The 23289-nt window shown below is 53.2% G+C and overlaps 3 protein-coding genes across 12 annotated transcripts; 2 read left to right on the top strand and 1 right to left on the bottom strand.

Moving 5' to 3' along the window:
* Positions 1-1229: 1229 nt before the first annotated feature.
* On the top strand, positions 1230-3427 carry LOC126083017 (uncharacterized). 2 transcript variants are annotated; one of them, XM_049896309.1, is made up of 4 exons: positions 1230-1273; positions 1650-1717; positions 1940-1999; positions 2122-3427. In XM_049896309.1, exons 2-4 carry the CDS (start codon positions 1671-1673, stop codon positions 2276-2278), a joined length of 264 nt encoding a protein of 87 aa, XP_049752266.1. In that variant the 5' UTR covers positions 1230-1273; positions 1650-1670; the 3' UTR covers positions 2279-3427. The 2 variants fall into 2 exon arrangements, with proteins under 2 accessions (XP_049752266.1, XP_049752265.1); XM_049896308.1 differs by lacking the exon at positions 1230-1273 and adding an exon at positions 1292-1349.
* Positions 1778-6654, top strand: CCL27 (C-C motif chemokine ligand 27). The gene is given in 7 exon segments (XM_049894943.1): positions 1778-1999; positions 4519-4712; positions 5076-5158; positions 5909-6028; positions 6168-6300; positions 6496-6593; positions 6596-6654. Coding segments are annotated over 4 exon segments (357 nt in total). The 5' UTR covers positions 1778-1999; positions 4519-4712; positions 5076-5158; positions 5909-5961.
* Positions 6655-6746: 92 nt separating this feature from the next.
* On the bottom strand, positions 6747-21344 carry GALT (galactose-1-phosphate uridylyltransferase). Of its 9 annotated transcripts, none has more exons than XM_049896299.1 (22): positions 21188-21271; positions 20709-20878; positions 20435-20510; positions 20301-20349; positions 20045-20174; positions 19838-19894; positions 19538-19660; positions 19114-19246; positions 18928-19011; positions 18486-18640; positions 12789-12888; positions 12468-12528; positions 11345-11514; positions 11095-11209; positions 10915-10947; positions 10662-10828; positions 9806-9969; positions 8502-8718; positions 8073-8210; positions 7878-7974; positions 7542-7624; positions 6747-7151 (listed from the first exon to the last, which is right to left on the bottom strand). In XM_049896299.1, exons 2-22 carry the CDS (start codon positions 20814-20816, stop codon positions 7135-7137), a joined length of 2277 nt encoding a protein of 758 aa, XP_049752256.1. In that variant the 5' UTR covers positions 20817-20878; positions 21188-21271; the 3' UTR covers positions 6747-7134. The 9 variants fall into 9 exon arrangements, with proteins under 9 accessions (XP_049752256.1, XP_049752261.1, XP_049752260.1 ...); XM_049896298.1 differs by having other exon boundaries at positions 6748-7151; positions 21181-21344; XM_049896300.1 differs by lacking the exons at positions 6747-7151; positions 7542-7624; positions 7878-7974; positions 8073-8210 and adding an exon at positions 8226-8320 and having other exon boundaries at positions 21181-21344.
* Positions 21345-23289: the final 1945 nt, after the last annotated feature.

The following is a 23289-nucleotide window of genomic DNA, read 5'->3' as shown; positions in this document are numbered from 1 at the left end:
TCCTCCCTCCAAGTCCCCAACCCATGACCCTTCTTTTCCTTCCTTCCCTAGAACAAGAGCCACTGCAGTTCTCCCATTCCAGCCCAGAGGGAGCCTTGTGTCTGTGCGGAGGGTTGTGAATCACCATGGTCCTGGGGAACCAAGGGCCAGAAGGGAGGACCAGGCCTCCGACTCCTCTGCACCAGACCTGACCCAGCCAGGCAAGGCCTGGAGTGTCAGTGTGAAGGTGTGAGTGTGGCTGGAGCACAGGCTTCACACCCACACTGCAATACTTCCAATAAAGCCCAATTGGCACCCACTGGATCTGTCTGCTGCCTCTGTGTGGCTCAGGCAGGGAAAGAGGGTGAGATGGTGATAGAGGGTAGGTGTATCCATTCTCCACACTTCAGCCAGAGTGAACTTTCACACCTCACCCATTTCTGGTCCTAGCCAACCAACTCTGGCCTTGGCCGGAATGTCAGCCATCTGGGGCAGCTGTTCCCAATCTCCACCCTCGGCTAATTTCCCTTTCTCAGCTCTACTGCAGCACCCTCTAGTTCTCCTAGCCAGCCTGCTATGTTTATCAATCTAATTGTCTCTTTTGATCCTCAGCTCCATCCCAGATGATAAGCTCCCTGAGGGCAGAGGCTGTGTCTGTCTTCTTTACTACTGTATCCCTATGCCCAGCACAGTGCCTGGCATGTAACAGGGACTCAATAAATATTTGCTGATTGAATAACTGTAGGGAAAATATCACAGGGAGGTAGGTCTCAGTTCAGAAAGGGCTGTGACTCTGGCCATTCAGTGACCTGGCCAAGGCCACTAAGCCAACAAGCATTTCCATAGCCTGGCCGGTTCTAGACAGAGACCTCTCTAGGGGCCTATTCCTCCTCGGCCCACACAAGAGGGATGGGGTAGGCAAGAAGGGAAGTCATCAGGATGTAAGTCAGAGAGGGAGAGATTGAGGGGGTATTGGGAGAACAGTGCTGGACAGAGTCCCAAAGCTCTTTTCTCATAGCCTAGTGCTGAGGTCTCTGCTTCCCAGGTCGAAGCTCTAAAATCTGACTTCATTCTTCTAAAAGGTCCTGTGCCTGGTGTTTTAGTAATAAATCCCAACTCCGCCCCCTTAGTGACAGGCCCAGGCTCCACCTCCTAGTGTGACGACATTTCGACTCTGCCTCCTCCGTATGAAATCCTGACTCCGCCCCTTCTAGTCATTGGTCCTGGCTCCACCCCTTCCGGGTGATAGGCAAGCCCTACCCCCAGTGCGCGCTGGGGTCCCTGTGACGTAACGGTAACGGTCTGCTTCCGGGGTGGAGCCAGGGAGGGCGGGAGTTTAGACTGCGCCGGCCCCACAGCCCCCCCTCCAGGTGACGCCAGCCCCCGAAAATCCTCACCTGGGGCCCCAAATCTCCCGGCCCTGTTACCTCCGATCCCCTTGCCCTGACCCCCTAGAGATCCCAGGCCCCCGAGTTGACCGATCTCCTAACCCTTTAACTTCTAGCGTCTCCCAAATCTTCAATCCCATTCTGTCCCGATGTGGCAGTTAAGGTTTCCCGGGGGCACCTGCCTCAAATTGCTTGAGAACGAGTCAGACTCGTCATGAAAATGACAGAGAAGGGGATCTAGGGTTGGAGAATCCTTGATCCAATGATGCTGCTGCTCCCCAGGAGACGTTCGGAGCCCGGGACATGTCGGGACTGAAGAGATACGAAGTGGCGCTGGAGGCAGAGGAGGAGTAAGTGGAGGCGGGTTCTGCGGGGGAGGGACCAGCCGCTCCGGAGTGGGGGAGGGCGCGGGTTCCCGGGGCGGGGGCAGGACCTTTAAGGAGGCGCGGGCTATGGCGGGATCCGCCCCTAAGGGGCGGGGCGGAGCCTTCATGAAAGGAGCGAAGCGTCCGACGGGCGGAGCCCGCGGAGCCGGCCCCGCCCCGTCCGGCCCCTCTCTGTCTTCTCTACAGGATCTACTGGGGCTGCTTCTACTTTTTCCCCTGGCTGCGCATGTGGCGGAGGGATCGGAGGTGAGGGGGATGCGACGCCGCGGACCCACCCGGGGCATGTACTAGGCTCAGTCTCGAAGGACCGATAGGGGGAAGCCGGGAGGCCACGCCCCACCTCATGCCACTGCCGGTTCGCCCCACAGCTCGGCGCACCCCCGGGAGCAGAAGCTGGAGCCTCTGCGGGGTCTGATGAGCTGTCTGTCGAGCGGCCTGGGCCCTGCTCCCCAGTCCTCACGCCGCGGCCTCCCTCCCCGCACCCCCTCCGCAGCTACCCAGCCAGCCCATGCATTAAAGATTTAATCCGTAGTCCACTGTACCGCCCTCCTGATTCTGCCGCCGCTGCCGCCTTTTGAGCTGAGTCCTTCTCCACACAGACGGTTTCCTTAAAGTTTCCTCCCTCCCTGAGAGGGTGCCCCTCATCAGTGTCAGGCCTCCTGTTACTATCAGTGACTGCCCTTCCCATCACACACACCCAGCACTGTGAGTGACCCATATGGCGTAAACTAAATAGTCCTGGCCTGGTGTTCCTTCCAGCTTCATCCCCACACTGATGTGTTCCCACTTCCCAGCCCTCTGCTCCTACCTTCTGCCTGGCAGGATTTACCATGGATCTGAAGAATCTCCCCTTTCTAGGAATGAATCGAAAACATTTTAAGCCAAAAGTTGGAGGAAGTAGGCTGAAAATGAGGGGAAGATTCCTAGAAGCTGCCTCCCTCAGTGTGCCATAGGGGAGTTATTTGGGACTGCTGGGGACCTTTCCTAGAGTTAATACCGCAACTTTTGGCTCCTCTAGTATGACGCTCGACGGCACTGGTTAGTCTGACCCCAGGTTTGGAGGTACTTGGCATCAGTCCACCTAGCAGTTATTGATATCTGTCTCCCTGAGAGAGTCTGATGACCACTGCTCCCTACCACCTCTTTCCGTCTTGTCACCCAATCAGCTTGGGACCCACTAACTCCTAAAGTGAGAAGGGTCAGGGACCTCTAGGTGGCCCTGCTTTTGGTTAGGGACTGGCTCCAGTACCAGAAAGGGCACCAGAGGAATATGTTAAAGAGGTAGCTCAGTTTCTGGCTAGGGAGAAAGTTGACTTTCAGCCTGGGGATGCCCCTGACACAGCAGGTCATGGCTGGGAAGACCCCTCCTGAGGAGAAGACATGGCCTTGTCTTTGGAGAAACCAAAGTTGGGAGATGGATATGGGTACATACCCAGAAGAAATTGCTTCCTGTCTTCCCAGGCCTTTGCACTGATATGTCCAGGAAAGACCACAAAGTGTGTGACATATAGCTAGCTAATTGGAGGTCTGTGACAAGATGATGGCATTTGAGCAATTTCCTTGGGCTACACCCAAGCTCTGGGGCACAAGTCCAGACTGGAGAGTAGGAGAAAGACCCTCTGGTACTAGTGGTTCAAGATGAGTGACCAGTAGGCTGTGGCCACTTTCAAGAAAGCACCTGATTTCTGAGCCATTACCTCATAATGTCCACACCAAACCAAAAACCGAACCCACTGCCATCCAGTTGATTCAAACTCATAGTGACACTATAGGACATAGCAGAACTGCCCCATCGAGTTTCCAAGGAGCACCTGGTGGATTCAAACTGCTGACCTTTTGGTTAGCAGCCATAGCACTTAACCACTACACCACCAGGGTTTCCAAACCCCTTCAAATGTGCAGTACCCTGTCCAACCCTGGGCCCACAACTCACCAGGACACTGTCTGAAAACCTAAACTCCAGGCAGGGGCCTTCAAGCCTCACCCTGGGCAGGAGGAAGGAGAGGCTGGGGTTGTTCAGCCTGGAGGGGGACTAGTCCCTACTGGGGCCCAAGTCACTCCTGATAATATATTGACGCATCTCTGCAGCGAAAAGGGCTACCCTTTCCAAGGCAATCCTGCCCCCAGAAGACGGTTGGCGGCAGAATAGAAGGCTGCAAAAAAAAAAAAAAAAAAACCTGTTGCATTAAGTCAATTCTGACTAAGAGTAACCCCACAGGATAGAGTAGAACTGCCCCATAGGGTTTCCAAGGCTGTGATCTTTACAGAAGCAGACTGCCACATTTTTCTCCCACAGAGCAGCTGGTGGGTTTGAACCACTGACCTTTTGGTTAGCAGCCAAGTATTCAACCACTGCACCACCAGGGCTCCCTGGAAGCTGCAGAAGGAACCCCTGAAACTACCAGATAAAGAATGGATTGCTGCATTATGACTCAGTTTATGTTTCAAATACAGAGCAGAACCTTCGGGTTGAAATCCCCAGGAGTGGCAAATTCTTCAAGGCACCAAGATACTAAATACAGTAGCACACCACCCACCCCACCTCACCTTAGGCAGTTCCCAGCTTCCTGGAAAGGATAGGATGAGGAGGGGTAGGAGTTTTGTGTTGAGTGGTGTTATGGATTGAACCGTGTCCCCAAAAAATATGTGTTCTAAATCCTAACCCCTGTACTTGTAGTTATAATCCCATTTGAGAATGAGTTTTCTTTGTTATGTTAATGAGGCTGGGTTAGTGTAGGCTGTGCCTTAACTGAATCTCTTTTAAGACATAAAAGAGCAGATTAAACAAGGAAGCAAGCAAGCAGAGATGGGGGAAGACAGATGCCATACCACATGAAGATGACCATGATCCCCAAAGAACAGAAGCTGGAAGAGACAAAGACCTTTCCCCGGAGCCCACAGAAAGAAAGCCTTCCTCTAGAGCCAGCATCCTGAATTCAGACTTCTAGCCTCCTAAATTGTGAGAAAATAAATTTCTGCTTGTTAAAGCCACCCATTTGTGGCATTTCTGTTATAGCAGCACTAGATAACTAAAACAGGCAGGAAGAGGGGATTGAAGGCTGGGTATGGGATTAGGAGGGGCGGGGCAACAAGCAGATGGGAAGCGGGGCACAGAATAGATGGGGCTGTATCAGGAAGATGGGATGCAGAAGGTGTAGGGGTTTTGGATGGGGATATTATTGGACCCAGGTGATGAGGGGGGCTGTTCCTCCAAGGCCCATAATAGAGAGGCTAGAATTTGAACAGAACAAAAGGGAGGTAATTGAGCTCTTGAGTCTGATGTCTCAAACAAGCTGGGAACTGGGAACCCCCTCCCCACAAGACAGGTTTTCATATGATGAAAACCCCAGGCTCCTGCTAACAAGAGGCTGGCATTCCTGAAACAGGACTGGGCGAAACTAGAAGGTAAGATATCTTGGGCCTTTTACCTGTTTTGAAGGCAGCAGCCTGGCACCAATGAGCTTGTATCTTATCTGTTCTTTTATCCACCCCACCCTTCCTCCCTGTCTCATCTTTCTGGGGAAAGCAGCCACATCATTCACTCTGAATGTGGCTGGGCCCAGCCAAGACACCTTCTCATCCAGAAGGGCCCACTTTGGGGACCTATTCTCTTCAATTTCTCCTGATAAGCCAGGCAGGCTAGGAAAGGAAGTGAGAGGGGAAGATGAAGGCAAGTTAGTGCTGGCCCACCCTCTGTTCCCACCCATCCTCAACCTCCTCCATCAGAATCTGTGTGCTTGTGTATGATTGAGAGTGTGATTGGATGATTGTGAAAACACAACTGTGTGAAAGTGAGTATAATCTGGGCTGTATGACTCTGCCTGTGGTTGTCTGACCATGGGTGTGACTGTGAGCTGATCAAGTGACCGAGGTGTGACTACAAATGTGTGGCTATGGGTTTACGAGTGTGAAAATCTGTCATCGAATGGCACTGTGGATCCTTGGCTGCCCTTATTCGGTCACTGTAGCATCAGTTCCCAAAGCATGCACTACCCCTCTCCTCAGCTTCTCTGTCCAGGGCTTAAGAGCCCATGGGAAATGGCAGTCCTAGAAGAGGAAGGAGTCTGTGGCAACAGGCCAAGTGTTAGTGTCCAGGGGTCATCACAGGCTGAGCAGGGACTTTCCCACCTGGCTCTGACTCACCTGGTGCCCCAGATGAAAAGTAGGGGAGGAGAAGGAATGAGAAGAAAGGACCCAAGCTGAGCAGCATGAAGGGGACCTTACCCACCAGCAGCCTCCTACTACTGTTGCTGCTGAACTCAGACCCTGGGGCAGGTGAGTGCTTGGGAGTCTAGAAGGCTCGGGGTCTGTGTGAGTAGGATAGAGAGAAAAAGGGGTCCAGGAAGCCCAGCTGTATGATGGGGGGGGTTCTGGGTCAGGATGCCTCTGAACACATGGCTCCGTTGTCCTCTAGCATTGTTATCGCCACCCAGTATCACCTGCTGTACTCAGCTCTACCAACAGCCACTCCCGAACAAGCTGCTGAGGAAGGTCATCCGGGTGGACCTGCAGAAGGCTGATGGGGACTGTCACCTCCAGGCCTTTGTGTAAGCTCTGGCCCCATCTCTGATACTGACCCCTGACTCTGATCTCAGTCCCAACCCCTGACGGTGATCCCAACTCCAGCCCCAAACTCTAATTCTGATACTGACTCAGGTTTTCATCTGGACTGTGTCCTTAACCCCTGGACCCCAAACTCATCCCCAAGCTTTGACCATGGCTATGGACCTTTCCCTTCCCAGGCTTCACCTGGCCCAACACAGTGTCTGCATCCACCCCCAAAATCACAGCCTGGCTCAGTGGTTTAAGCGTCAAGGAAAGAGAATCCAGGGGACTCCGCCCAGCTGAATTTTGGGCTGCTGGGAAAAATCGGCTGGGACTCCCAACAGTCAAAACAATAAAGCAGCGTTGAACAATGGTCTCTGACTGTGATCTCCAAGTTCTATGTACTCCAGTGAGCCCTGAATCTGGAGCTGGGAAACATATCAATAAACAGAACTTTCTTATTGTCTTTATTCACACCCTCCCAACCCCATTAGGGGCAAGACCAAGGACCCCCATACACTCCCCAGGCACCTATATACATACATGCAGGAAACACACGTTCCCTGTTTCACATACACATGGTCACACATGGACAGACATACACACATGTCCCTCAGGCTGGACCTCCAGCTCTGGGATGAAATCAGGTCCAGACACCTGTCAGTTTGCAAACTTGGAATCCACGGTCTCACAGAAATGGGCTCCAAAGAGAAATTCCAGTTTAGACTCCCCTCTCGTAGTGGGGATCTACTATCCTGCCTGGGGTTCTATCTGTCCATCCATCCACACCAGCAATACAGTTACAGGTGGAATCAGCTGAAGCCCTCCTGGATCCTCTATAAGTCTGGGGCTCCTAGAAGAAACAGGAGGTAAATCAGGGGAGGGAGTAGGACTGGATCTTTGCCCAGACATCCTGAGAATGAGGCAGGGGACCCAGCTCTGATCCAAGACACCCAAGAATAAGGATGTTTATCTAACTCTGAGCCTAACACCCTGAGAATGAGGAGGGGCGTCCAACTATGAGCCTCAGTATCCTGAGAGAGAGGGAAGAGACCCAACTCTGAGCCCAGGGACTCAGGAATGAAGAGCACTGCCCTGAGCCCAGACATCACAAGAATGAGAAGGAGACCCAGCTCTGATGCCCACCACCCTGCGGATAACTAGGGAAGCCATCTCTTAATCCAGACAGTCTTAAAATGGGGGCACACGTCTCGAAGCCCAAACCCCTGGAGGTCCTACTCACTTGCACACTTGTCCACTGTAATGATTGGGCCCAAGAATCCACGTTTTGGGGGTCCATCCTTCTGTCCCAGTCTCAGTCTCAGCCTGGGGCATAAAAAGGCAGCTGTCTCCCTGACAATGTGGGGCATCTCACTCTCCTTCAAAAGGGTTTGTTAGTAAAGGGTCAGGGCAGGAATCTGTGAGAATCACAAAATTGGGGGCAGCAGGAGTAGCTCCTGAATCAGACAGGTTCAGTGGGAAGTCTGTGGGAAGTCCCAGGGGTGCGAATGGGGATGGTCTGTGGGCATCAGATTGTCCGTGGGGACCAAAGGCTAAGGGGCCAAAGGTAGACACTTACCAGAGCCCCAGTACCAATGCCCCAGCCACCAGTCCCAGGAAAGAGAGGATTCCCAATGACATCAGCATGGCTACCTGCTCCAGAGGGACCCTGTGATCTAAAGGGGAATACCACATGTAAATGTGAGATCAAGCCTGCCCAAGCTCGGTGCCCCCTTCTCTCTGGGGCTTCCTTTGCCCATATGCTCAAGCTCACCAAGTGGCCGTGGGCCTGGCTGGAGGGAGAGTCTTGGGGGAGCGAGGCTGCCTGCTTGCATCTGCACTTCCGGCTTTGAATGTGGTTGGTCCCCAGCTGGTGGCTGGCCCCCAGCTAGTATCTCCTTTGGTAGGCGCCCTGAAGGGAGGCCAGACCTGAGAAGTGTCCATGTGCAGTGGGGGTGGGGGCCAGGTCCTGCTAGGCGAAGTCAGGACCTGGATTGGACATAGGGGTGCCTTGCGGGGAGCCTGAAAGGGAAGGACCAGCTTCTGGGGATGTAGCTTGTAAAGGTAGCCCTAGTAATTGTAGGGGAGAAGGCTGAAGGGCAGGGCTGAAGCTAGGGGAGGACTGCAGACACCCAAGTCTGAAGCCTGGGACTGCAACTGCCATGTCTGCGTGCGTGGGGCACGTGCAACAAGTCCTACTTACACGAAGTAGTAGGGGGCCAGCTGATAGATGCTGTGGGGTGGGTCCTCTGCCCTTTCCCTGGGCTTTGTCTCTCACCAGTGCTCGGAGTCCCCCAGGCCTCAGGACTCCAGGCACTCCAGGTGCCAGCATCCAGAAAGTCTCGGGCACTGACCCGCACTATGTGGGGCAGCCCAGCCACAGCGTCTGTGATCACCTCTTCCAACCCAACCGGCTCCACCTAGGGGTAAAGATGGTAGTGGGCACACTATCTAGGTTGTAAATGCAGAGCCTATTGACCCTCAGCCCCGGTCTGCACAGAGCTCCCTGTCCTATGAAGCCATCTGGGCTTCACATGAGGTAGCTGGTGGGGTCAGGTCTACACCTAGTGTTGGGAAGACAGTATTATATAGTGGTCACATAGGCTGTGGTATCAGACTGCCTGGGTTCAAATCATTCCTGTACCATTTACTGAGTGACTTTAGGCCTTTCTATGCCTCAGTTTCTTAATTTGTAAAATAGGGGTAAATATACCTAAATGAGCTTGGCTGCTAACCAAAAGGCAGACAGTTCAAATTCACCAGCCGCTCCTTGAAAACCCTATGGGGCAGTTCTACTCTGTCCTATAAGGTCGCTATGAGTTGGAATCAACTCTATAGCAACAGGTTTTTTGGGGGGAGGGGGAGGATTTAACCTAAATGCAGGGACAGATTACCCAATAAACAAGGTACCCACTGGCTTATTTGTACTTATTTACTAATCTGTAGTACACAATTGCATCTGTTTTTTCACATCTTTGATGTGGTGAAATCCATGTTTTAAAAAATATCCTTTCTTACTGTAAACCCATGCATACCTTGCTTACTGGTTAACCTGCCCGTGCCTAAACGAGATAAGGCACGTAAAGCGTGTTGTATGGTGCCTGGCAGGCAGGTTATTATCTGAGGCAGCCTCTCCCCATACCTGACACCAGCCAGTCTTTGACATCTCTAGAGATAGGAATTCACTACTACCCTCAGCTGGGTGTATGAGTGTTTGTTTTGGAATGTGCCTCAGGGTGAAAGTCACTCCTTCATTTTCCTAGAAAGGTTATTTTTTAAGTCACTGCTGTCTTCCCACAAATGGGCATGCATCATAGTTCCAGCCCTGCAGGGCTGAGGCTCTGTTTGTGACCCAGTACCAAGCAGACTGTGGCCCACTGGGTGCACTCTGAGAGGCGACAGGGCTTCAGTGACCTGACAGCCAGGAGAAGCCACGCAGGGCACTCAGGAACGTGAAACCAGAGACAAGCCCCACAAGCCTGGGTTGGGATGTGCTCCAAGCCTCACCGTGGACCAGGCTGGATGCTGCACTGGGCGGTACTGCAGCCGGAACTTGAGCAGAAAGTGGGGTTGGTGGGGCCAAGAGGTGGGGTACTTCCAGCTGGCGTGCAGGCGGCGGGGGTAACCAGGTATTGGCTCCACTCGCAACCCCTGAGGTGGGTCAGGGCGCACTGAGGGTGGTTGAGAAGCAAAGTCAGGGTAGGTGACAGGACCCTCCCTTCCCTACCACTTCCCGAGGGGAGGAGAGTATGTGCTTAAAGCCACCTGAGTGAGGTGCTTCCAAGGGGGCAGGGGAAACCTTAAACTTATCATCAATTGAGCTCAGGAGCTATCTGTCATCCATATTACAAAATGAACCGAGATCTGGAGATGGGGCTTTGAAATGTTTGTTGAATAAATAAAAAGAGGATTTTGCATTCCATTCAAGGAAGAAGATGAGTTGCCTCAAATTCTAGCCAAAGCTTTTTAGTACCACTTCTTCCATGCACAGACCAAGAGGAAGGAGGGTAGTAGGGGCTTCCATTGGGCAGGGAGGACTTGAGATATGGCTGCCTTTAGTACAGGGCCTAGAAGCAGGGAGCCAGAAAGGATTTGTGGGGAGGAGGGTAGTAATAGCAGGCTCAGAGTGCTGAGATAACCTTGCTTCCTGGGCTCTGATCCCTTTGGCTTCTTAGTTACCACAGGGCTATTTGTGGTAGTGGTGGGGCTTCATTCAGGACATTCTATACGCTGAAACGGGGTCTGTGTTAGGAGGGAGCTGTTTTGGAGCTCTGTGGAGGGGTCTGTATTGGGGCATCTTCCTCTGGGGTCAGTCTAGGGGTTCTGTGCAAGGGATCTGGGAGAGTCTAGGGTGGGCACTCACAGATGCTCTGCAAGCTCACATCCAGCAGGCGTGTGCTGGCCCCCAGGGGGTTCACCTCAGTCACATTGATCCGGTACTGGCTCCAGAACTCTGCCCCACGTACCACACATCGGGCAGCCCCTGGGGGGTCCTGCGGGCACAGCCAGGGCCCAGTGGCTGAATGCATCCTAAGAGGGAGGATGTGGTCTTGGGCTTTGGAAATGCCCAGTGTAGGACCCAGCTGGAGCCCCCCAGTCTCTCTCTCATATCCTACCTCTGATCATCAGCCCCTGGCACTGTCTTCTTCCTGGTGGGGGAGGGGGACAATCTCAAGTAAGGAGGGAAAACAGAGCCCCCACCAGGCCTTCCTCAGGACCTTCCTCCCTACCTCCCATACCAACCTTATGCTGGCACACCCAAATGTATAGACACACACATCCAATCATGTACACACCTGTAGGAGGTGAGGTAGCGGGTGGGTAGACTGCTGACCTGACCCTGACTCCAAGTGCAGGAGAAGTTCTCATAGTCAGCTGCTTGGCAGGAGACGACAGGGCGGGCTGGAGGGTCTAGAGGCAGAGAGTACAGCTGGAGACCGAGCAGTCCCCGGCACCTCCCCATCCCAGAGGACTTACTCAGGGCCTGCGTTCCCTCAGGAGTTTTATGTCTCACCCCTGCCCCCCAATACTCCCTCCCCAACTCACAGCCCAACCGCAGGGTCACCGTGCCTCCAACAGCACCATCCAGGGTCCGGCAGATGTAGATGCCCTCGTCAGTGCTGTCTGCCCGAGCAAGGACCAGTTGGTGCACTTGCTCAGAGTTGGGTCCCTGGAGCAGCCTTGGCTTTCCGTCCCGAAACCAGGACACTGAGGCCCTGAAGGTGGGATGAGGTGAGGATGGACCAAAACCAAAACCAAAACCAAATCTATTACCGTCAAGTCGATTATGACTGATAGCGATCCTATAGGACAGGGTAGAACTGTCCCATAGGATTTCCAAGGCTGTAATCTTTACAGAAGTAGACTGCCACATTTTTCTCTCATGGAACAGCGGTGGGTTCCAACCACCGAGGTTTAGATTAGCAGCTGAGTACTTAGCCACTGTGCCACCAGGGCTCCTTGAGGATGGACAGAGAGAAGGAAGATTTAAAGTGTAAGACAGACGTGCCATAATCCCAAACTCCTTTCCCCAGCTTTCAAAGCCCCTTTGGATCTAGCCCCTCCCTTCCTTTAATTCTTCAGCTCCTGCCTCTCTCCCCCTCACCCACTGCACTGCAGCCACTTCGGGCCTGTTCCTCAGGGGTGCTGAGCTCATTCCCACCCCAGGGTGTTTGCACTAGCTGTTTCCTCTGTCAGGAAAGCTAATATCCCAACCTGTGCATGGCTGCCCCCTTCCTGAACTTCAGAAACCAATTTCAATGTCACCTCCTCAGAGAGGCCATCCCTGATTACCAATAAAAAGTAACCACTCAGTTAACCTCTTCCACATCACTCTCTTTTGCTTTTCTGCCTTGAGCGTATCACTCCCAGACAAGAGTCCTGTGTCCTTACTGCCTGTTTTCCCCACTAGGTTGTAAGCTCTGTGAGGGCAGGCACCTTTCCTGGCTTGTGCACTGCTGTAGGGAGAGCCTAGAATAGACTAGCTACTTAGAAGGCGCTCAATACATGCTGGTGGATTGTTCTGTTGAAAATGATGGGCTGCAGGGTTAGGACAGATAGAGGAGTGAGATTACACACAGAGGGGGCAAGGATAGAAGAGGCCATGAGGACTGGGCAGGGTCAAGAAAGGACCCCGACTGTCAGATCTACAGTCAGGAGGGTCACTTACCCAGCAGTCACTCCAGGGCAACACAGCATCACTGACTTGCCAAGCTGCCCATACTGGACCCCTGTGGAAGACACTTTTGAAGTGAGGCTCTTTCTCCATCACCACCCACTTTGTGAGAGTGACAAGGTAAGGGGTGGACTTTTGAGCCCTGGGAAGGGTCATCAGTTCAAAGCATCATGTGACAATCAGGAGACAGAGGTCAGAGAGGGGCCTCAGGTTAGGTTTTGGGGTTGGGGTCACAGGTTAGGCATGGGAATGGGCCACAGGGCATGTGGTAAGTCAGGAGTCAGAGTTGGGGTCATAGAGCAGGGCTCCTCTCACCTGGGGGGCCCCAGGCCTGGGGGCAGGGGGAAGAGACAGATACCAGGGCTGTAGCCACGGCCACCAGGACCCTACTCAGCCCTGAGCAGCTGCTGCTCATCTGTGGGGAGAAAGGCAGGGTCAGGGATCACTCATCCCTGAGATGGCTAAAGCCTAGCTCTTCCTTCCCGAAATTGGGCCTTCTAGGAGGAAAACTGAGGCATGAAGCAGGGTAAGGATATCAGAAACCATTGCAGGTGATCCTGAGCTCTGATTTGAGGTCCCCCTTCCCACTATACATTCAGTGCTGAGCACACACACACACACACACACACCCTCCATCTCAATCCTGGGCTTAGGGCCCAGAACAAAAGCCGGAGGCAACAGATTATGCCAGCAACACCTCCCTCCCCCACCGCCCTTGGCGCCCACCCCTGGCACTAAGTGCTGGCACCCACTTGGCCACTCCTGTTAACCCCTCCAGTCCAGCTGTTGGGAATCCTGATATCCATCTCTGCCTGGCCCAGGGCTAGTCACTGCCTCTGACTGACCTGGGGCAGCCCTCATCACCCTGGGGTACAAGGCTATCATGGTGAGTCTGGGCCGACCCTGTACTCTTGCCATGAGGCCTAGCCTGCTCCTGGCTGCCAAGCCTTTAGCATGGGCCTGGTTCCCTGCTCTGGCTACTTGGGCCACTCCACTGGGCCTGGCTCTGAAATCTTGTTGGTCTTGAGCCTGTGAAGCTGGATGCAGCTAGGGTGCAGGCTGAGGCTGCAGAGCTAAGCAGATCCAGATGCTGCTGCCAGAGGCTGGGGGTGGGAGAGGAGCCAGCAGATGGAGACAGGATGGCGGGGTGGGGAGGGGAGGCTGAGATGAGCTGGGAGCCTGCAGGAACAGGCACCCAGGGGTGGGGGTCATAGGACCAAAAAACACTCAGAGATCAAGAACAGTAGGCAATGGGGGCTCAGTGAGGTGAGGGCTGGGCTGCAGGCTGCAGGAACGCAGGCAGAAAAGGAGGTAACAGTCAGGGCAGGCGGTTGCTGGGAGAGAGGGATTCTGGACCCTGGAAAGCAGGAGAAGGAAGGCAGTGGGGAAGTAGCCAGATGAGGAGAGGGCTCTGGGGAGGGCGCCAGAGAAGGGAGAGCCTGGTCCCTCCTAGGTAAAGCAAAGCCTGGCCTCCATGTGTCTGTGTGTCTCTCTGAGTGTGTCTAGTGGCTCACCCCTGATGCCCCCCACCACACCCCCCCCCACACAGCCACATTTACCCTGCACAGGCCCGCCCTACCTCGGTGATCCCAGTGACTGAGTGTCCATGGCCTCCAGGACCTCCTCCCGCCAGCTGCGGCACAGTCTTCAGCTCCACTCAGTTCTGGGACCCCAGAACCGCCCCTCCTTCTCCTTCCCCGCCCCTCTAGGCCCAGGAGCTCAGCCACCCCTAGCCAGGCCCCCTCCCCCCTCCTTCCTCCTCTCCTCCCACCCGAGGCCCTGGGAAGGTAAGCGGCCTCCCCCCAAGTCTGGAAAGGAAGCCACAGAGGATGCCAGGACCAGCAAGGAAAGGAGGGTTGCTTATGTGCCCATCAGGGAGAGACTCCCTGTGTTTTCACACAGCCTAACACAGCCACAAGTCACTCATAGACTCACTGAGGCATACTCAACAAATAGATACTCCATTGAACACATGTGGACATACTCAAAGGAAAAATCAAGACACAGTCACACACTCATGCTCCACTCTTCACTCCCCAGCAAATGTTTCCTTAGGGCACAGCTGACTGCGTGGTGAAGTGGGAGGGGGGGCCCCAGGTTGGTGAACACAAGGAGAGGCCAGAGGCCAGTTTCCCCACCCCTGGAAGTTCCAGCCATTTCCCACCTCCCCCTCCAATCTTTGGGCCCCAGCACCAGGAAATGCCTTTGGTCCCTTGGTGCCAGATACATAAAACCTACACTCACCCTCTGACATGCACTTCCAGATATAACTACTCACAGTCACACCGATACACTCACTTACCTTTACACATACCCATATGCCCACAGACACATACACCTTAGTCTTCCTCACACAGTCACCTAAACACACACGCGTGCACGCGCACACACATATGCACGCATGCGTGCACACACGCACACCACACATAGCACTCCGCCCCAATATAGGTCACAGCACTCCCTAAAAGCAATACTTCACCATGGTTTAAGCCTCTTCTTCCAGGGAGCTCTTGACAATGGCAGATCCTCATCTCATCACTGTTACGGCCTCCAGGGAACCAAAGAGACAGGGAGGGAAACATGGGAGCCAAGCACAGGGACACAGATACAAATACTACGAGACACAGAACTGGAAAAGCAGATACACCTGGGGAGACAAAACTGTGAAGAGACACACACAGAGAGAGGTGCACGATTCTAAGAAGATAGTAGCAGGGAAAGAAAGAGAAATATAAGGGAACTGAGGCAGGCAGAGAGACTGAGAAAATAAGGAGCAATAGACCAGTGATGGGGATTCTTGAGCAGAGAAAGGAGGGGAAGCCAAGCGTGTTGGGGGTTAGGCCCATTTATGCTGGACACTAAGTAGAAAGGTCAGTCCCCTATTGAAGTGGGTTCCCAAAATGTAAACATAGCTACATTCCCACACAGTCTAACAGTTAGGACACAGGACGCATAGTCATAAGTTTCCTTCTTGCTCTGCTACTGCTGAAGTCACACATTGGCACACACAAACCCAGCCACCCACTCTTACACTGGAAGACAGTCTTAAACCCCAGAGACCTTCCCAAGACACATTCACTGATGTGGTCACAGTCCCTTGTACACACACAAACACACAGCCCAATCTCACCTGAAGCTGCACGTTGACAATACACACATAACTGCACACTTGCACAACCAGACACACATTCACACTAGCTGACAGCTGCACCAAGTGACACTCAAAGTATCACACACTGACCCTGTTACATACAAATACAGTCTCAGAGTCAGACAAACATACACACTAACAGCCACTCCAGGCCCTTCAACTCATCCACCACACCGCCCCGCCCCCTCCTGGCACGGCTTGGTCGGCTACACCCGCCGCCCCACTAGGTCTCACCTTCCGCGGCCCCGCCGCCGCCTGCGCCCTCCGCCCTCGCCCTCTGCCCTGGCCTCTACCCTCTCCCGCCCTGGGCCCCCCACCCCCCCAGTGGGGGCGGCTCCGCCCAGGCGCCAATGGAACGAGAAGGGTGAAATAGGGGGACTCCCGGCCCATTGGAGCCTTCAACTGCCAATCACCTCCACCCCCACCTCCGCCGGACACTTCCTGTCCTGTCCCGGACTGAGGAGGCTGCTGGGGACAGAGTCTGGAGCTGGATTCCTGGGTCCCCGCCTGAAGGCCTGTTCTCCCAGGAACAGCAGGACTCTAAGTCTGCAGGTTCCTCCAGGTCCCGCCCGCTCCAGCTCGTGACTGGAAAAGCTGAAGGTGCCCCTGCCTCCAGATAAGATAACGAAGGACGGAAGGAGGGTAGGGTAGGGCAGTGGTTCTCAAATTCTGCTGGACATTGTGGTTTTAAAACTGCCAAGCTACACTCCTTACCAATTAAATCAGAATCTCTGGGGATTGGACCCAGTCATCAGTATTTTTTAAAACTCTCCCAGATGATTCCAAAATGCAGCCAAGTTTAACAATCAGAAGTGTAAGGTCAGGTAAGTGTATGGTATTGAGTAATAAAACAAACCAGCCACCCACCCTGGGTTCTCCCCCACCCCCTCGCAAAGAGACTCAAGAGAGGTATGTCCCATTCCTGCCTGAGCTCCTTCCAAACCAGGGCAAGACTAAATCCTAAACTCAGGTTTAGGGTCTTAGGGCAGAAAGAACCCTGGACTGGAAGGCAGGCAGCCAAAGTACTTCTGGGTCAGGTTCAGTCACCGTCCAGCCTTCCTGTGATTCCCCCTCCCAAAGACTCAGTTCACAGGAGAGAATGGAGATAAAAAGCATTCAGGTCATCCCTGCATTGCTCACAAGCCCTGCCCCCCACCTAAAAGTTTGGAGGACACTGGGTGGCATCAGATATCCTGGGCTGCATGGCCTGTTGTGCCCCTACTGTCCCATAGTCACACTGAGGAAACACTCCAGGGGGGAGATGTAGATACCGGGTCACTCTGAGAACCATTTCCTCCTTCTAGGCCCTGGGGGCAGGGGGAGCTCCTAACTCTAGTCAGCCCCTCCCCACCAGAACTGGTTTCTATTCTGTGCAATGACTGACTGTCTGTGATCCTCACTCCTCTATCTGTCCTAACCCTTTATCCTATCTGTAGATCAGGTGGCAGGCTGGAGTCCTCTGCTAGCTCACGGGGTTGCAGGGGCTGGTGAATCCAAAATCTGCAGGTAAGGCAGACTTCTGCAGGCTTGCATCCCAACAACTGGAGGTTAGGCAACCAGAAGAGTGAAGGGTCAAGAGAAAGTAAGAGAGCTAGCTTTGCCAGAACATCCCATGTATACACTAGAGGCAGGCCACACCCCCAAGGAAACTCCCATTTCAACTGATTGGCTGACCACATCAGATCACATAACACAAAGCAATTACATTACATGACTACATCATGGAAGAGCACTGTCATGGATTGAATTGCATCCCCCCAAAATATCTGTCAACTTGGCTAGGTCATGATTCCCAACATTATATGATTGTCTACCATTTTATCATCTGATGTGATTTCCCTATGTGTTGTAAATCCTATCACTATGATGTAATAAGATAGATTAGTGACAATTATATTGATGAGATCTGTAAGATTAGATAGTGTCTTAAGCCAGTCTCTTTTGAGATATAAAACAGAGAAGTGAGCAGAGACATAGGGACCTCATACCACCAAGAAAGCAGCGCTGGGAGCAGAGCACGTCCTTTGGACCTGAGGTTCCTGTGCTGAGATGCTCCTAGACCAAGGGAAGACTGATGACAAGGACCTTCCTCCAGAGCCGACAGAGAGAGCCTTCCCCTGGAGCCAGCACCCTGAATTCGGACTTCTAGCCTACTGGACTGTGAGAGAATAAACTTCTCTTTGTTAAAGCCATCCACTTGTGGTATTTCTGTTATAGCAGCACTAGATGACTAAGACAAGCACCCAGTCCAGTGTCTGCCAAACCACTAAGAATCATAGCCTAGCCAAGTTAGCCAAGTTGACACATAACATTAACCATCACAGTAGACAAAGAAAAGTTGTGGCTGGAGCTATGCCTTCAGCCTTTAACTCCAGACCCCGAGGGTTAGAGTCCACACTCCTCTGCTGTTAAAACGTATAATTAAAGTTTGAGAAGCAGTTTTATTGACCCTACATCTGCCCAAACCCCAGGTTCTGGTTTCCTCAGACAAGAGTCAGGGCTCTGTGGTCAGCATGGTCAGGCGATGGCTGCTGTCTCCCTGTCCTTCTGCCCTAGGCGGTAATGAACCTCAGGAAGTGCCCTTAGTCTCTCCGCAGCCTGGAAAGGGGGGAGGGAGTAGTCAGGAAGGATTAGGGTAGCCCAGAATGTATGTAGTTCTGAGCACCCAGGAGACACTGGGGGAGGCCCTCAGGGATTGGGAGCCTCAGGATAAGGAATGTTGGAGTCACCAAAGGTGCTGAGCAGTTCTTGAGTACCTAGGGATGCCCAGGATGTTACAGGGGTTCTCAGGGTCATGATTGTTGGGATCCCTTGAGGAAGTGGGAGAGAAAAGGGGACTCCAGATGCTCCCAAGTCCTGACCTGCTCAGGGGTTAGGTCCCTCTGAGCCTGGGCCAGCATTTCATAGCCAACCATGAATTTCCGGACAGTGGCAGAGCGCAGGAGTGGAGGGTAGTAATGAGCATGCAGCTGCCAGTGATCACAGTTGGCCTCGGCCTCTGATCCCGTGGGGGCCCCTGACAGGAAGAAGAGGATACAGTTCTTCAGCCAAGCTCCTACCCACAATCAGGCCAAACACCTGGAAACTACATCTCTCAGTATCCCCTGCACAGAGGAGCCGCAGGTAGTGGAAAGCATGTGGGGAGACACAGTTTTACCAAGCTTGCTGCTCTACCCTCAGCCCACCATCCTTCTTCCCACTTCCCTCAGCAGTGGTTTCAAGGCCTGCTGGGAGTTACACTACAATAGGTTAGACCCCAGGAGCCGAGAATGGTGTTGATATGGGTACTCAAAAAAGGCTCACCGTGCCAGCCCATGGAGTAGGGAAAGGACGTTTCAAATAGGTTGTCGTACTTGGTCAAGAGCTTCTTCATGACAGAGGCTAGATCTGGAACCAGAGCCTGACTCTCAGTCTGAGGCCCAGTTGCTGGCCCTGCCAGAGCCACCCTCATCCAGAACCTGGCCCCAGGGTCCCAGCACGAAGACCCACCATCACGCTCGGCGGGGGTCAGCTCAGGCAGCCGATGCACATGCCGACGGGGCAGCAGCAGTGTCTGGAACGGCCATACTGCCCAGAAGGGAACCAGCACTAACCAGTGCTCACTGGTTAGGACCAGACGTTCCTGGGCAGACAAAATGGAGATGAGGCCATCAAGGCAGGTGGCAAATGGGGTGTCAGCAAATAGGCAGGGGAAACAGAAGAAAAATATATACCCAGTTCTGATGGCTTCTAACCACCTCTACCATTACCACTCTAGACTAAGCCACGATCATCTCTCCTTTAAATTATTGTTATGGTCTCCTAGCATATCTACCTGCTAGTTCCCTTCTACTCTTCTCCTTCACACACCTCTCTCTTTTGGGGTGAGAAGGCTAAAGGCTCCTTGGGGACTCAGGGCCTCGCTCTCTCCCACCTTCCTGAGCAGCTCCTGGCGGCCATACTCCATTAGTAGAGGCCCTCCATGCTGATTCTGATAGGCCCGCTGAGATCGCTCCTCACGCTGGGCAATATCTGGCAGGAAACTGCTGGCCCACACCTGTAAAGGGCAGGAGTGGAGAAGAGCAAGCAGGCCTTCACCCCCAAGCCTCCATATCATTGGCATACTTCCTTTGTCCCCTCCCTTAAGCCAGGTCCCCTCCCTTAAGTCAGTTCCCCTCCTCACAGTGCTGGCTGGGGCCCAGTTCAAAAACTCTGGAGACCCTGACACACTTACCTGACAGTGGGGGTGGGGATTGGAACAGCCCATCATGGCTCCTTTGTTTTCAAAGATCTAACAGGTACAGGTAGAGAACTTTAGTAGCCAAAACTATACCAAGTCAGCCCCCTTCCCACCACACTCCTGGTGGGAATAACACTCCCCATAACCAAAGCTGTACCGCCCCCTCCCTGCTCATCCAAGGAAGGAGGTGGCTTCACAAACCTGCACCCAAGGGTACTGGGCACCCAGCTCCTCTGTGACAGAGGCCCATGCATCAACGACAGCCCGGATCTCAGGGACTGACATAAGTGGCAGCGTCACATCCGACCAGGGGTGGAAGCACATGACCTTACTAGGTGGCGGTGGGGAGAGGGATGACAGAGGGATAGGGCTTGGCTGTGTTGGAGGCAGGACTCACCCCCTAGTGTTCAGTCCAGGCCCTGGGGTGAAGGTTATAAGAAGGGAAATGTATAGTTACCAAACTCCTCGAGCAGCCTCTGCTTGGAAAAGGGGGTGATCACTGAGTCCTGAGAGAAGGGGGTATCACTCTCTGCAGAAGCCCCCAAAGACCCAGGCTCCCTCATCCCCCATCAGCAGCAGGAACCAGGTTACCTGGATTGGGGGCATCAGGCTGCAGAGCTGGGAAGTCATTGTCAAACAGAAAGGTGCCATGGTACTCGGGATTCACCTAGTAGCAAGGATGAGCTATGGGGATGCTGCCCCATACTACTAGCTATCAGGTGGGCTTCAAGGGCCCACTCTGGGGAACAAACAAAGGCTTGATGGGATCTGACTCAGAAGGAGGTCCACAGCCCCGTCGGTGAGGGGCAGTTCTAAGTGGGTGCCACTCGTGCTGGCCCAGCGAATGTGGGCTCTAAAAGCTTACCTCTCCGTTGGCTCGTGTGGCCCCAGGACACAGAGGGTTGTGGGGGTCATGGCGCGGCACTGTCTCCAGAAGCGGGGGCTCCACTTGTCCCTGCCAGGGCCGCTTCATGCGGTGAGCTGACACCAGCACCCACTCATCTTGCAGCGGATTGTAGCGAATATGCTGATGCTCTAGGGGCAGACGGTCAAGGTCAATCAGCAAGCGCTGTACCGCCCGCTATCCCCTGGGTCTCACCGACTAGCAGCCCTAGCTCAGAGGCGCCCTCTCGGTCCCGCCCTGCTCCTGACCCAAAGGTCCGGGCTTGGACCTTCCCAGCGTCGCCTGGCCTGCAGCCTAAACACCGGGGTCTCCCTTCGCCCCGCCGGCCTGGCCAAGCGTGGGCGTTCGGACCCTGCGGGTGGGGAGAGAACGTCCAGAATAAGGGCTGGGCTCCGCTCCGCGTCCCTGTGGGTCCCGGCCGCCCTGCAATTACCACTCGCCCGGAAAGTTGTTTCTGTGGCGTCCGCCTCTGACGCCTGCTGGCGCTGCCCAGTGCCGGTTCCAGAAAGCGACATTACGCCAACCCGGAGATCCCACTGGAACGTCTGCCGGGCCGCCCCTCGCCCTTCCAGTCGGGGCCTGCCCCGCCCCTACCGATTGGCCGGTCGCCAGCACGTGACTGCTTGAGAGGCCCGCCCGGCCTCCTGGGGGAGGAGCTCGCGAGAGGCACTCTTATCTCGGGTGGAAACCTCTCTTCTGGAAGAACCTTTGTGAAAGCTGCCTACTGCAGAGTATCTCGATGCCTGGATGCTTACAAGAACTCTTTGCTGCATTCATTTATTTATTTGGTCATTCACTCAACAAATATTACTGAATATCTACCATATGCCAGGCACCTAGGCTGTGCGTGGCACAAGGACTATCCCTATGTGCACAAGTCAGGCATGGTTTCTGCCTTCCCACATTTTACGTTCTAAGGCAGAGTAAGTGCATGACTCCTGGATCCACAATCACGTCAGTTCCCTGCTCAGCGTCTACTTTGCGGTGGGGGGCGGGGGGGCTTGATCTGCTATATCAGAACCCTGACCTCAGATGTTACCGGGAGGAATGGATACTTAGCATTTCCGTACCCTTTCCCCACCAGGCAGCAGAAATAGGTTTGCCAAAAAGGCTAAGTAACCGTATTATATCTCTCTCACATACACACATACACAGAGACCAAAAGCACAGTGGGATGGGTAAGAGGGCTATACCAAAAAAAAAAAAATTCAAACCCATTGGTGTAACAAACAACCCCCAAAACTCAATCGCGTAGCACCACAGTTCACGGGGGGGGGGGGGGGGGGGCGGGGCGGGGGGAGACTCTGTTCCATGCAGCTTTCAGGGACCCAGGCTCCATCCATCTAGTAGCTCTGCCATTTCCTAGGGCCTCAAATTCTCCACTAGATCCAAGACAATAGATGAGGTAGAGTGAGAAGGTAAGTAATTTCACTGGAGACTTTTGGAGCCAGACCTGTAAGTGCCATATATTATTTCTGCCTATTACATGGTTCCTTCTAACTACCAAGTAGACTGTGGAATGTAATCCGTTTGCTTGAGAGCAAAAGGAAATAGATTTATGAATGCTTAACATTGTCTCTGCCACATGCCCCTACTGAGAAATCTCATGACCACTTCCCATCACTTTACTGGACCTCTCAGTTACTTTTGACTGTGTTGACCCTTCATTCTGTTACTCCCATGTGTGAGACTACTCTCTTCCAGTTCTCTTCTCCTTTATATTTTATTTTTATTACTAACACATATAATGCTCACCACATAACCACATGCCAGGCACTAATTGCTTTATAAATATTAACTTATTTAATCTTCATAACAGCACTTGTGAGGTAGGTTCTTTATCCTATTTTATAGTTGAGGAAACTAGGTCACAGAGTGTAACTTGTTCAAGATAACAGAAGTAGTAGGTAGCAGGAGCCGAGCTTTGAACCCAGGCAGTCCACCTCCAAGGCTTATTGCTTAATCACTGCACTATGCTGCCTCTTTTATTTCTTTTACTTCTCTTCCTTTTTGGTCACTTCTTCCTTCCTCTATCTCTTAAGTGCTGGCTCTAGGCTTGGCTTTATCTTTCTCTGTACTCCCTTCCTGTGAGATTTTATTCACTTTCTTAGGTTTTAATTACCACCTTTTATGTAGGCTCCCCCATGAGATCTCTAAGATGGGTTGGGAATTATGCTTGCCATATCAGCCACCACAGAACTTGGTACATACAGGTGCTAAGAAAACATCTGTTGCCTGAATGAATGACAACTCCTAGCTCTCTGACTGGATCTGAGCTCCAGACCAGAGTACTCAGCTGCCCATTGGGCATGAACAAGGATGTTAGCCAAATAAGGGGGAGTTAGAATGGAGGGAAAAGAGTATTCCAGGAAGAGGGAATCAAGTCCTCCCAACTTTGTTTCCAATGTACTTCTCACGCTCATTTCTTTTTTCCATCTCTACAGACACAGACCTCCTCTCTCACTTGGACCATAGTCATGGTCTCCCTGACTCTCATCTTTGTTGTTGTTAGGTGCCACCAAGTTGGTTCCAGCTCATAGTG

Source organism: Elephas maximus, chromosome 9, assembly GCF_024166365.1.
Source record: "Elephas maximus indicus isolate mEleMax1 chromosome 9, mEleMax1 primary haplotype, whole genome shotgun sequence".
Classification (NCBI taxonomy): domain Eukaryota; kingdom Metazoa; phylum Chordata; class Mammalia; order Proboscidea; family Elephantidae; genus Elephas; species Elephas maximus.
The sequence above is the reverse complement of the archived record's forward strand: the minus strand, read 5'-3'. Positions and strand labels throughout refer to the sequence as shown.